Source organism: Ammospiza caudacuta, chromosome Z, assembly GCF_027887145.1.
Source record: "Ammospiza caudacuta isolate bAmmCau1 chromosome Z, bAmmCau1.pri, whole genome shotgun sequence".
NCBI classification, from domain to species: Eukaryota; Metazoa; Chordata; class Aves; order Passeriformes; family Passerellidae; genus Ammospiza; species Ammospiza caudacuta.
Window position 1 is genome coordinate 75,981,546 of NC_080632.1, and position 13,737 is coordinate 75,995,282.

Sequence of the window (13,737 nt, forward strand, 5' to 3'; positions counted from 1 at the left end):
CAGACTATGACCTTTCAAGTCCCTCCAGATAAAAAAAAGCTTTGCTCTGAAAATCTATGAAGTTAATGGGCACTACTCCATTTGCACTGGAAGATTCCTCAGTTCTCACCCTTCTGCTTGTGTTTTTCTCAGATCTGCCATGACCTAAACATCTATTTGCCTAATTCCAGGCTAAATCCTGAGGGACTAGCAACTGAACACAACTGTCACACAGAATGCACAGGATCATCTGGACACACTCCGTGTCCCTGTTCTTGCTCCAAGCGCTGCTTCACAGCCTGGGGCTCCCTGTTATAGGTGAGCCTTTTAGTCATTGGGTTAAACACAATGCTGCCTTTTGCTCTCTTGGCATTTGCATTCGTCCTTAGAAGCCTTACATTTCCCTCTACCTAAAACCACAGCTTAGAAAGGAATGGTGGAGTTGCCTTCTCCGGTAACTTGCCTTTTGAGAGGAAAAGCATGACCTAGCTCCTCAAGTGCAGCTAACAGCACTCCCACCTGGGCTTCTGCACCTCCACTGGGTGAAAATGTCTGGCATGGTCGTGACTCAGAAAGGAGTGGCAGTAGGAATGCAAACCTGTTTGTTTGTTTGTTTGACTGCCTGTGTTCCTCCTGGAAGTTTTGGGCAGCTACATGCTTAGGTCATGGGCTTGTGCGGCTACCCAGCTAAGTCTCCTTGCTCTAGCCCATGTGCTAAAAAGAGCTCTGAGATTTAGGTTCCGTGGGCAGCTTCCTTTGCTTGCATTTTGGACTTTGAAGAACGTGATTGCACATCCGTATCTGTTTAATATATGGATTCCCAAGTAAAAAAAAATTTAAAAGACATCAAAATGCATGTAGTAGACTTACTTGTCAACTGTCTTTGGTTAGTACTCCCACAAATTCCCTGATTATTGGTCCTGTATTACAAAGGCAATTCTACTCTTTTACTTTCATTTAGCCCTTGTGCATGGTAAAATCTAAGCATTTACTAGAGCCAGTTTGAGGGGCCAGATTATGTTGCAGTGTAAATGATGCTTAAAATTGGAGCCCCATCTTTTATAAATTTTGTTTTGAATAAATCAATTTACAGTTATACCAAGTTACAGTAAAAGGTGAAAAACAAGCACACACTTTGTAACTCTCAAGCTCATTTCTATTTATGGTCTTCTATCCATGCCAATAGAATATATGTACACATGCTAAATTTCAAGCAAGATATTGCATTTTTTTAACGCAGAGAAGAGAAAGAGAATTCAAAAGGCGAATAAAACTCATGCTAAAAGAAAGAATATGGGAGAATAACCAGGAAATATGAGTAACAGTAACATTTTGTTACTATCCTGATTCTCCTCTGATCCTTCTGGCTTTCTTGGCCTCTTTTCTAGCATTTAATTATTTTCCTTTTCACTGTTGTGCAGCTCATCACACGTATTATTTTACTCTTTTATTTTAAAAAGTCCCATGAAACCTAGAATGAAAATAAGTTTCTCTTGTATGGGTTCTATAGGGTTACACACCATGTGGTTTCATTGTGTTGATTGAAAGTGTAGATCCTGGCTATACAACTTCAAGTCTGGTGGGTTGACATAATAAATGCAATAATCCAGCTTTTACTAAAATTTCTCTGAAATAATTTCCATTTATTCTTTTACTATTTTCCATAGTTTATTCCCTACTCTATACCATATACATATTTTGTATCCATTAATAATTTAAGACTTCTTGGTGAGGAGCTTAGGTGTTGTTTAATATATGTTGTAGACTCCACAGAATATTCTGTGAACAACAGAGATGGAGAAATTTATATGGGAGACAGCAATTTCTTATTGCTCCTCACTAAGCACTTTTTTTAACACCAGTTGCACTGCCTTATTGCTCCGAAGCTCCAGTTAAACTGAATTGCATTATGCTGTGGAAAAAAAAAATATTATCTATGCTAAATCCCATTGAATCATAGAACCAGAGGCTGGAACAGACCTCTAAGATCACCAAGCTCAAGTCTTAACCCAGCACTGCCAAGCCCACCACTAAACCATGACCCAAAGTGCCACATCTACACAGATTTTCAGTGTCTGCAGGGATGGTGGCTCCATCAGGTGCCCTGCTTCCCAGGGCAGACTTGTTTCAGTGTTTGACAACCCATTCGGTGAAAGAATTTTTCCCAAAATCCAAACTAGACACCCTCTGACACATCTCCAGACCTTTTCCTCTGGTCTTGTGAGAAGAGGCCGATCCCCACCTGGCTAAGGCCTCCTTTCAGGGAGTTGCAGAGAGCGAGAAGGTCCCCCGAGACTCCTTTCCTCCAGGAGAAAAGCTGCTAAAACATCACAGGTCCCTTTAGCTTTTCCTCACAGGACTTGAGCTCCAGACCCTTCCCCAGCTTTATTGTCTGTCTCTGGACTTGCTGCAGCACCTCAGTGTCCGCCTTGCTGTAAGTTTGCTTATCATAAGATTACTGGGTTGTAATTAAAAATGAAATTAAATATAAAATTTTAAAGGAATGCACAGCGAACAGAAGGACTTTAGAGGATTGTCAGAGGATATGCACACCTACTGTGACTACAAGGATTATTTAATGAAGCTGGTGGTTGCAAAAGACCTGATTTTCCTTTAACAAGGCATGAAAAATAAAAAAAAATTAGTGTGTCTCAGCTATGGATCTAGATGTCTATGCTACACTACAGCACAAATTCTCCCAATGCCTGCATTTTTATCTTACTTTTTTTTTAGCAGCCTTTTCAACATCTAGAATATCTAGCCCCTTTGTTTATTTCTTTTTAATATTGGATTTATTAGTAAAGTTTTTTAAATGCACTTAAAGATAAGAATTTTATAAAAGCATTTTTTCTATGATATCATATAATCCCTTGAAACTTTCAGATGCCTGGCTATTTCAAGGAATTTTGTCAGAATTTTAAGCTAAATGAATATTTTCAGGAATTAATGAACAACTGAACATACTATCTTTAGCCACACCTTCACTGTGGCCAGCTCAAAAGCATTTCATCTCCAATGACATCTTGTTCTAGCTTTACAAGTACCAGTAAGGATCTAACAATGTTAAATATTTATTCAGCATACAAATCACTGGCATCTTGCTTATGATTTTGTGCTGCCTTCCAGTCACCACAGCAATTATAGTCCCTGTCTACTGAAAAGATGGAAAGGGCTGGCAAGCCCTAATACCGATTTATTCCATGTTCATGTGTCTTTTCTGACTCCTTTCAGGATCAACACAAAATTTTTCTTGAGAATCCTTGAGATAACTGGTGGTTCAGTTGACCATACTCTAATGGCATTCAGAGAATTTTCTTGTAAAATCTCTGAGAAACCACATCCTAAATGCCCCACACTGTTACTGCCATGCATTTCACCTAGGAGAGCTTTTTATTTTGATTTTTAAGAAGCATTATTATGTACATACATTTATTTTTAACTTCTAGAGAGAATTTTGAGGATCTCAACAGCCTTTTTTCAATCTGTATGAAGAGTGGAATGAATGAATGTTTCTCTGCACTGTTTTATAACCATTGACACATTCTGCTTTTGAGCACCACTTTGCAAGTCCACTGATTCGACAGTTTAGAGTGTTAGGATAGAAATAAGCTGATACTTAGCTTGTAAAGATTTTGCATCTTTACTGAGCATTTATGCACAACTGTTCTCTCCAGAATGCTTAATTGTTATTCATGAGGTAGCCAAGTTTATTGTTACTCTGTGCCATGTGTGGCAGTTCAACAGTCATTGCTGTTTCATTTCAGTAACAACAAAATGAATTGTGGTAAGAAATGGGGATTGTGATAATATATTAACATTCTTTTATTTTGCTGTTAAACTAGAGTACTGTTTGTATTTCACAGTCTGACTTTTACTGGTGTCTTCTTAATGGCAGAATTAAGGTTCTTTGCATTTCTATACTTTTTCTTGCTTTTGAAAAGAATAATCTCTTTTGGAGCTTTAAGTGTCACTCTGAGTTTTATGATGCATGTTCATGCTTCTTTTTCTTCCAAAATTATAGCTATTTTATACTTAAAAAAAAAAAAAAAGGTTTTGAGTAGCAAATTTTTCAGACTGTTACTTAGGAAGGTTTTGTCACTCAGTGAGAAATCAGTTGCATTGGTCGGGTTCTTTAGGAGAGCCCTGAGACAGAGTCAGCCTCTGAGTTCAGCATAAAAATAATTAATTTCTCTTTAACTGTAGTCAACTGTCTTGATTTTCTTGCATATATTCTTATCTCTTTTTTTTTTGTATAATCTCTCTCTTTATGCTTCAACTTATTCTTTTACCTAAAACTCAGGTCCCACAGCTGTTTCTCCTTCAGTGATGGATCTTCATTTTGTTCTCATGCAAATTTAACCAATCCTGCACTAGGATTTGTCACAGTGTTCAATGTCAATATATAGTGAACTCAAATACTCTTCTCTGGGTATGTCAGCCTCACCCTTAAGTGGATACAGAAATCGGTCAATAGCAGAAAAGATGGTGCTTCAACACACAAGGCTGCTGTTTTTGTGGGAATTATCCTGAGTTTTGTCTACCTGCCTATCACAGACTTGTACTTCACAGGTCTTTAAGCTGTTGTTCAGACAGGGAGTCTCTGGAGATAGGAGAATCTCATTCCCTGTCCTCCTTTGCACAACTTTTCACTGTTTAGATATTTTAAGGGCTCTGTGGGTGTTTTGCCTTCCGTGTCACGAGAGATCCTTTCAAGGCTTTATTTATCTCTGCTTTTTCTCTTCAGGGAAAAGGGGCAAGGCAAGACCTGTTCTTTTAGCTAGTTCTTTTAGCTAGTTTTTTTTAGCTAGTTTTTTTTGGTAAACACTGGAAAGCTTTGGAATCTCCCACATGGTGTGTGCTGTAGCAGAACAGAGGTTGCCTGGGTTTATCTATATTTCACACCTATTGTGAGATTGCTGGCAATTACAGAAGCCTGGCTTCAATGACACAGCCAGACCTGCATTCCCTCTTCCCTTTGAGGAAACAGAGAGTCAGAAAACATGGATCCATCCCCCTCCTCCTTGAATGTCCCAGCAGACAACTGCAACATTATATACCCCTGGCAAAAGGATTTTAGCTAGTGAATTGGAGCTCAATAACTAAGCAGAAACTCCTTTTCATAGTATTTGCTTCACAGCCTCCTCTGTTTCAATTAAAACAGCATTTCACTGCAGGCAGCTTCCGAGGATCTCTGCTCAGCAGTGCTCTGTATCTCAGTCCTGTCCTTCAGTACAAGTTCAGAACTCACAGGAAGATTCTTTGGCATTTAGAATCCCTCCAGAGTCTGGGTTCCTGTGCCATTTTTGAGAAAATAGGATGTGAGAATGAAGGCTGGCTGATAAAGGAAGTGTATCTGAAAGGAAGGAGTTTTTGGGGACAGGATGATGGTTCTGAGTAGCGTGGGAGAGCCTTAGATTTTGCCAGTAATTTGGCTAGCACTTCAAAGTTTGTGAGACTTCCTGCAGATTTTCCATGAGCCACCATGTTCCCTACACTACCCTCAAGTGCTCCTGGTCATTGTGATATTCTCAATTTACCAGTGGTCAGCCTCAAAAATTTATCTCACAGGATTGCTCTCATCTACTAAGTCTTGGCAAGATTGACTACAGAAATCATAATATCTTTATGTGAACATGAAAAATGTGAAAAAATGGCGTCATAATTTGCTTTTTGACTATGCTTTTCTCCGAGTTTCTTGAAGGGCTTGAGAAAACTTTATATTTCACTAAAAATATTAACAATTTTTATGACAATGTGCTAGACAGACCCCACCTATGCAGAAGGTGTAGTCTGAAGGACATTCCATGCATTTTTATGGGAATAGGGAATAGTTCTAAGTATTTTTCACATTGAATTATAGCTTCTTGGATCTTCATCACTATGTTTTTAATGAGTAATTGGCTTAGTATGGTAACAGCTAGTGAATTTAGTTCAGAATTTAGTTTAGAATCAGAGTAACAACAGATGGCTATATAAATGTCTGTATTTCTCCTTGTCATGTGAATACCAGAAAAATCTCAACCTATTTGCAAAATATCTGTATAAAACAGAGAGAATTGCAAGTTGTAGTTTCCCACTTCATAACAAAGGGCAAGTTCCCACTTCAACACAAGCTCAGGCCCCCACTATAAACTACAGTACTGAACTAAGATAAGATCCTATGCACTTAACCTCTACTGAAATCAATCCTGCTCAGCAAAGAAATAGGAAACGCTCTATTAAAAAAGGTTTTTTCATGTTTATCCCTTGACTAAAGAGATGTGAAAAAAATGTCTCTGAAGAAATGTTGCTCCCTCTAAATCAAATGTTTTCTTGAGCATGGTGTCTATGTCTTGAGCTGTCTTCTGGACTCACAGCTCTAAGAACTGTCATCCGTCTGTTAGATCACAGACATTAAACATTATTTCTCATAAATGATTCAAACCTGGCTTGAGTATAGCTTGGTTTCCACCTAGACTCACATCCAAGCACCGCAAATGGGAGAGCCACTAGTGCTAATTGGTGGGCTAATTCTGCAACACTGATTATTGTCTCCTAGGGAGGGGATCAAGCCCACCATCTAATTTTCCACAGACCACCAAACGACTGAATGATGAGAACAACTTAGTCCTTGCCAAACTAGACAGATGGAGTTCCACCACTGAGTGTTTCCCAACCTTCAGCCATCTGTTCCCTACTTCTGAGTACTTCCACAACAGCAAAAAACTCTCAAAAGCCCCAAATATTACCTTTTTATAATCGATTAACCATGAAATTACTGCTCTAATCATATATAGGTACTGCAAAATTACACCAAAAATAACAGATGTAAGAAAAATTTTGAGTATTTTGTGATAATAACAAGATGACTTTTTCTTCTACATGTTATGTAGATATGTCTACAGGTTCATGAGCAGAACTGGAGCAGCCAGCTCATCTTAGACTGCACATTTTCATCAGTTCTCCAACTTGTGTCCCAGTGCGAATTGATCCTCTGCTGTAGGTGGTAGTGGAGTAGTGGGCAGAGTGACAGTAGTTACCTAAAATTATTTGGACCCAGCAATAACAGCAAAACCACTTGTCCAGTCCACATTTCATTTCCACATCAACAAATCTGTGGGAGCCCTACTGGATGTAGATGACAGAGAAAAAATTGCAAAAAGAAATTTTTTTTCACATGCTGTCTAGAAAAGTAACAATCAAAGAATTGTGTTCTTTGTGGTTGGACAGTGTTTCAAAACTAGTTTGACTTGCTCTGCCTTTTCTGACCATTGTAGATAAAACACCTAATTTTTTCACCCTGATATTAATGGGGATTTTACATCTATAAAATTCTTAGTTAGGAATTAAAACACTTACTATAAAATGCTATTTTTAAGTATCTGAAACCGAAGTTACTGCTTTAGCAAAGAAGTACTTTATTTTACCAATAGGCAAATTAATATAAATGTATCCCAAGAAAAGACTATCAAACCTGAAATTAATTTGAAATAACAATGCTGGTGTGGTATCAAGCAACAATAATGGTAGAGCCCTAAAATTTCAATTCCTCTAAGAGTTGCAGAAACACAGCAAGCAGACCTACATAGAACAGCACTAGTAAGGACATTAGGGCCTACAAAGGAAAAGGATATAGACCATTATCTTTAGGTGATTACATATGGTTTTGCATCACCATCATGATCAGATTCACAATTTTATATTTTAAATGGGTGGAGAAAGTGAAACCCATACAGTAAAGCCATTAAGTTCTTGCTTACCCTGTAAAGAGTGGTTATTTCATGAAATATGGTGTCACTCTGACAATCTCTAGTTAAAGAAAAATTATCTTAAGAATGATGTAATAATTTAAAGAAAAATTAGTTTTAAAAATTGCATGTTTTTCTCAGCAGATTCTCTTTCTAATGCTAATTCAAAGTATGTAGCAATATTTTGGTGCATTCCAAACCTAAAGGCTGTTTGATGTACTGGATTCCTCTCAGTATACTCTTAAAAGGCATTTAATCAGGTGCTTTCAGGCCTTTGAATAAGTAACACTGCCATTGTTGCCCGAATTGCATCTGAAAGATGCATGTGTAAGATTGTGAGTGGCTGAGGGAGAATAAGCTTAGGTTTGCCTTTATCAGGGGAAAACTGAAAAGACTGAGACTGTATCTATTTCATGCCTTTGCTTAGAAACGTCTCCTCATTCCGTTCACTGAGAGTTTCTGTTCATCATTGCAAAGTGTTAATTTTTTGGTAGTTTAGGTGAATAAAAGTTGCTTCCTGAGCGTTTTGTGGCAACTGGCTCTGGTAGGAAAAGATACAATTGAAAGCATTAAATTTTGTTATTGTATCTGATTCTTTAAGGGAAGAATTCATAAAACAGCTATTCCGGTTGGTTTTTCTCAGCAAAATTCTTCTTAGGAATTACTAGAATAATTTAATGGCTCTTCCTTAAGCTACATGAAGCTGTCAAAGCCAAAACTCTCCAAGCCAGAACATTCTTATCAGTGCAGAAGAATTTGGAAACTCATTTGTAATGCAAATCACCCAGTCACATCGTCATTGTCAAATGCACTGGAGAACAAAATATTCCTATTGAACAAATTACTCACCAAGAATCACAGCAACAACGGTGAAGAGCACAAAGGCATTCCTCATTAAATAACTTTTAACATCGTCCTTTGTTATGCTCTGCACTTTTTTTTTGGCCAAAAGAGTACGTTTCCGGACTCCTTGTTGAATTCGCTCCATCCTACTTCCAGGTTTTGGGTCTTCTCCGTTACCTTTAGTCATTTATCTTGCTGAAAGCTTTCTTTTATAATTAATTTCTGTCAGTATCCCTTCAGAAAAGTGGAGGACTCTTTTCAGTGGGAGTTACTGGAGAGACCTGCAAGACAAGAAATATCAAACACTGCAGTAAGATTTTAGGGGAATGATTAGCTACGTATTTACATAGAAGCAAATATTCTTCATGTTTCAGTAAAACTTGTATTGTTCTTAATATCTAAGCAGTTTTTGATGCAGAACCTCAATGACTTTGAAAGAAGGATTACATGGACTGATCAGATAAGTGTCCCATGTCTTCAGACATGAACTGCTGTCATGCTGTAAAACCCAGGAGTAACTTTTTTTAATATTTGCTATTGATACATAAATGTAAAATCAGTACAAATCATAGCAACTTGAGGAATAATGTTTAAAACTCCCTGTCATGCTTGCTCTTGTACTTTTTATCAGGCCATTATTATTTGAAAAAAAAATCTAGCTCACCTTCACATTAACGATTGAAGAGAAATATTTTGCTCAAAATGGTGCATTTAAATTGTTCTACATTTCAAATGTTTTTAAATGATTGAATGCATTGTCTCAATTCTTTCTTTTCACATGGAAAAAGGCAGCAGCAATAGTTTATTTATCCCTCAAGCACTATTTAGAAGATATGCCTTTGACAGCTTTATGTTGATAACATTCATCTTTTAGCTGTATAAACTACTCCGAGCCCATCTGTAAAACATCAGAAGTAATATCCCACTTAACTTGTTGCTTCAGACAGCAATACCAGCTCACATTGCAGAGTAATGCTTAGCTTGTCCTGATAGCAATTATGAGCATATTTCACAGAATCACAGACTGTCCTGAGTTGGAAGGGACACATCAGGATCATGGAGTCCAAATCCTGGACCTGTGCAGGAAAACCCAAGAACCACACCACGTCTGACTTTAAGAAATCATGCTCTGAATCAACCTTAAAATGTTTTAATATCAAACGTTTTTAATTAAGATATTACTTTTTATTTTAGATGGTGTGGGTTTGTTTTGATGACTGCTGGGTATGAGTTTGTTTAGTAATGGAGACTCCTCAAAGGTATCTTCCAGACTGAGAATACAATTTTCTGAAGTCTTGGTCAATATACACTGGCAGGCTTTTAAAAAAGTAATTACTAATGAATAAATGGATAGACCTATGTGCTTCTGCTGCAATCTGTCTCTGTTTATAGACAGACCAACTCTAACACCTCATTTTAAATAAATTTAGTGCCAAAACACTTTTTTTTCCCCGGAAGCATTTAAAATATAAATACACTGTGGTTTCAGCCAGCACGTTTTATGCAAAATCGCATGTTGTAACAAGTTTATTTTGGTGGATTTTGATCCCTGCTTTTACCATATGTTTCAAGACGTTTCACTTTAGCACTTCAGCGCAATATCCTCCCTGAATTTTAACAGAACGCTGTAAACTGTGCTGCTTTAAGGAGTGGAAACAAAAATTGTGAGACCTAGCTAAATATTAAAATTTAGTAAGGGTTCTACCGCGGACAGGACTGCTGTATGGAAGCGGGATTTTTTTTTTTTTTGCCCCCCCCCCCCCGACCGAATAATGTACGCATTAAAAAAAAAAAAAAAAAAAAAAAAAAGAGAGAGAGAGAAGAGAAGAAGGGGGAAAAAAAAAAGGGAGAGAGGGAGATCGTTCACAGTGCCTTTTCTTTCTTTCCAGGACGTTCAGCAGCTAATCTGTCCTGCACAATTTACATCAAGATCGAGGAGGAACATGGGCGCAGCCAGAAGATTAATCAATCAAAAGAGGAATCGATTAATTAGGACACAAAGGCGCAGAGTGAAGGATGAAGGATGCCTCCCCCCCGCTCGGACCCTCTCTGCAGGGCAGGACAGGAGGGGACAGGAGGGGACAGGGCGCTCTCACCTGGTCGCGGCTCCGCGTCCTGGGCGGCGCGGACGGGGCAGGGGCGGGCGGCGAGTGCGGACGGAGCTGCGGAGCCGGGCGGGCGGCAGGGGGAAAACTGACATCTGCATGTGCTCCCGAGCACGGCAACTTACTATCCCTGCAACTTAAGGAAAGGGGAGGAGACTGCCGGCCCAGCGCCGGGGAAAAAAAAAAAAAAAAAAAAAAAAAAAAAAAAAAAAAAAAAAAAGGGACAAAACCAACCCACCGCGAACCGCGCATCAGCAGAGAGAGAGAGAGAGGGGAGGAAAGCGGGGCTTCTGGAATATTGATTAGTCTTGACACAGTGAAAGCAGGGTCACTTTCTTTGTTTTTTCCTTTTAGACCACTTTCACGCTTTGTCAGTTCAGCTTCGTTAGAAATGCAAAATCAGGATCCGGGAAGAATTGAAGGATCGCACACACGCACAGGGCAGGGGAGGCTGGAGCGCTTCTTCCTCAGACATTCCAGGCTGGACATCTGAAAATCCTAAACATAATTATATAACACCAGCCCTGTGCTTTTCAAAACAAGCAATAAAATATCTGAGCATGCCACTTTGTTCTAAAAACAGGCATGGTGTGAAAGCTATCACGTGTTTTCTAATTCTTAAAGACAGCTATTCAAGATCTACTCTTCCCAGGGTGGGGAACCGGACATATCTTTCAGAAGCAACTGGAGTATTATCAAGGAAAGAGAAAAACACGATCAGTTGTAATCCTTTGTATGTTTCTTGTAGATATTCAAAATACATAGTAAGACTTGCCGCTTGCTTGGCACTTTAAACTCACAGACAGCAAGCCCCATTCAGCCTGTTTCAATAACAGAGAAAGAATGAATGAAAAGTATAAAATATCCACTTTTGAGAAATAAGTGGCATTCAGTTTTTCTAGCATTTCAAAGTATGCGTTGTTGAAAAGGTATTTGTTGATGGGAATCGGGGGAATTTCCAAAGAACTTTCCTTTTTAGAAAAACACTTTCATTTTAAGCATTGGTAATGTCAGGTTAAAACATTCCATAATTACATTTTAGTGCATCTTTAAAAGGATTGAAAGTATTTTCTTAAAGACAAATATTGTAAATCAAAATGTATATGATTTTATGTTGAATATATAATTAATCTCTATATATTAATCTTTTAAGGTTTGTTTATAAATGATGTTGATATTCAAATTATTTTCCTAAGAAGTCATTTTAAGTCGACAGGAAAAAGATCTATGTACAATACTCAAAAAGTATAGATAGGTGCAAAATAAAATTAAGAGAAAATTTACTTCCACATAGTCAGAGTAATGGTTTTGCTATAGTGTTTTCCAATTTGAATGTGATTCAAATAATGATGTATAATGTAGAGAAAAAAAAAATCTAAAATCTAATAATTTCAAATTTTTTTATGATTAATGTAGGTTTGAGATTCATTTGTGTACCATGGAATCTTGCTCTTTGGTGTCTAACTTAAGAAAGAAAACATCTAAGTCAACTTATTAATTGACTTTTAAAATGAAGAAAAAACATTGACAGCTTGGGTTGCAAAGACAGAAACACATGTTGTATTTTCTTGCACCTGGCATCTTAAATGTTTATCTCATTTTTATTTTTGATGGTGCAGTTTTTAAATACTTTCACTATTTTTTCTGTAGATGTGGACTGACCTTTTAATGAACCTTTGCCCTCTAGCAATCTGCTTGTTTGATCTTTCTTTTCTGAGCATGGCTTGCTTTCTGCAAAACCTCCCATATAGTTCTGCCCTCTGCTCATATGAACAGCAATGATACACTTGACTTAATGGGACAGAGCCAGGCCCCTATGAAGTGATCCAAAAGTATGTAATGATTTAATGCTTTCATTAATACTGACTCCATGAGAAAGGAGGATAATCCTGTGAGAGAACTAACTATTCAGTGAGACAAAATTAAAATAAACAATAATCAGTAGGAGAGCTCAGCTTAACTTCAACCGTGATACTTCCATTATCTCTCTGAGAACAACAGATATTATTACACACTTCTTAGCTAAACAGAATATGAAGAGCTTTTATGGCAATGTGTTCAGAATTTTCTGTCTTTTTCCCTTTCTCCTTCATCTTCTGACACTCATTTGTTTTATTGATTTTAACTTTCAAAAGTATTATCCTTTACATTATAAAACTCCATGTATTTTAGATATCTCTGGATAGCAAAAAAAAGAGTCAAGTAAGTTCATAGCATGGTGTCACTCTGCAACACAGGTAATTAAAATGGAATTTCCCTTTATGGATACAGTAGATTTAACAGATTTAGTATGCAGTATTTAATACTAGGGCTAGGACAAATTTAAAATGTTATTGGTAATGTTCTTTTACTTGTAGCATTTCCAGCAGTGCTAGTTTCTAGGAAGACCAATTTGGAAGTTAGACTCATGATAGATTTTAGACTGGATCAGCCAAGGCAAACAATACAGAACAACTTTATGTTTTGTAGAGTGACACAGAGGGGTAGCCATCAGTGGAAACTGCAAATTTCACATAGATGAAATAACCTCTACATGCTTCAGGTGGTAGGTTTTCCTCATAAAAACTGACAAGGAATGACCTAAGGCCTGGATGAGCCTGTCTGTGTTGACATACTAGCTCAGCACTCTAATCTGTGCTTTGGGTTCCAGTTTCAGCCCTTCTTTGACAATGCCCCAGGTAGCCTGCAAAGCAGTGAAGTGCAAGTGCAGGGCAAGGACTGGCTCTGACCTGGACCTGAATCCCAAGCAGTGTGGATCCAGCCAGCTGAAATCGCGCTGTGGCAAACCCAAGCGCTGTGCGGTTGTGGCTGACAAAGTCTGTCACTAAATGCACTTTGCACAGTATCTCAGTGCCTTTGTATAATAAGTAAAGGTATTAGAGGGGAAGCTGCTGTTCCAACACAAAGTATTGTTATTTTCAGCTGACAAGAGCTATCAAACAAAAATCCAGGGAAGCCAGTGGTAGCAAATTCAAAAAGTGGAAATGAAGCAACCAATCGTACAATCCTTTAATTTCCCAGATAGCAATAAATGTGGCATGAGACTGCATGGATCCCAGCTGAAATAAACTTCAAGATTCAAA

At 37.9% G+C, this 13,737-nt stretch overlaps 1 protein-coding gene across 1 annotated transcript in view; it reads right to left on the minus strand.

The window, feature by feature from the left end:
• Positions 1-10,743, minus strand: part of SLC1A3 (solute carrier family 1 member 3) — a 65,997-nt gene extending 55,254 nt beyond the window's left edge. Inside the window, exons 1-2 of the mRNA XM_058823268.1 lie at positions 10,646-10,743; positions 8,556-8,830 (exon numbers count right to left, since the gene is read on the minus strand). Of these exons, the coding sequence (XP_058679251.1) occupies positions 8,556-8,736 (181 nt within the window). The 5' untranslated portion in view covers positions 8,737-8,830; positions 10,646-10,743. The remainder of the gene's footprint in view (positions 1-8,555; positions 8,831-10,645) is intronic.
• Positions 10,744-13,737: the final 2,994 nt, after the last annotated feature.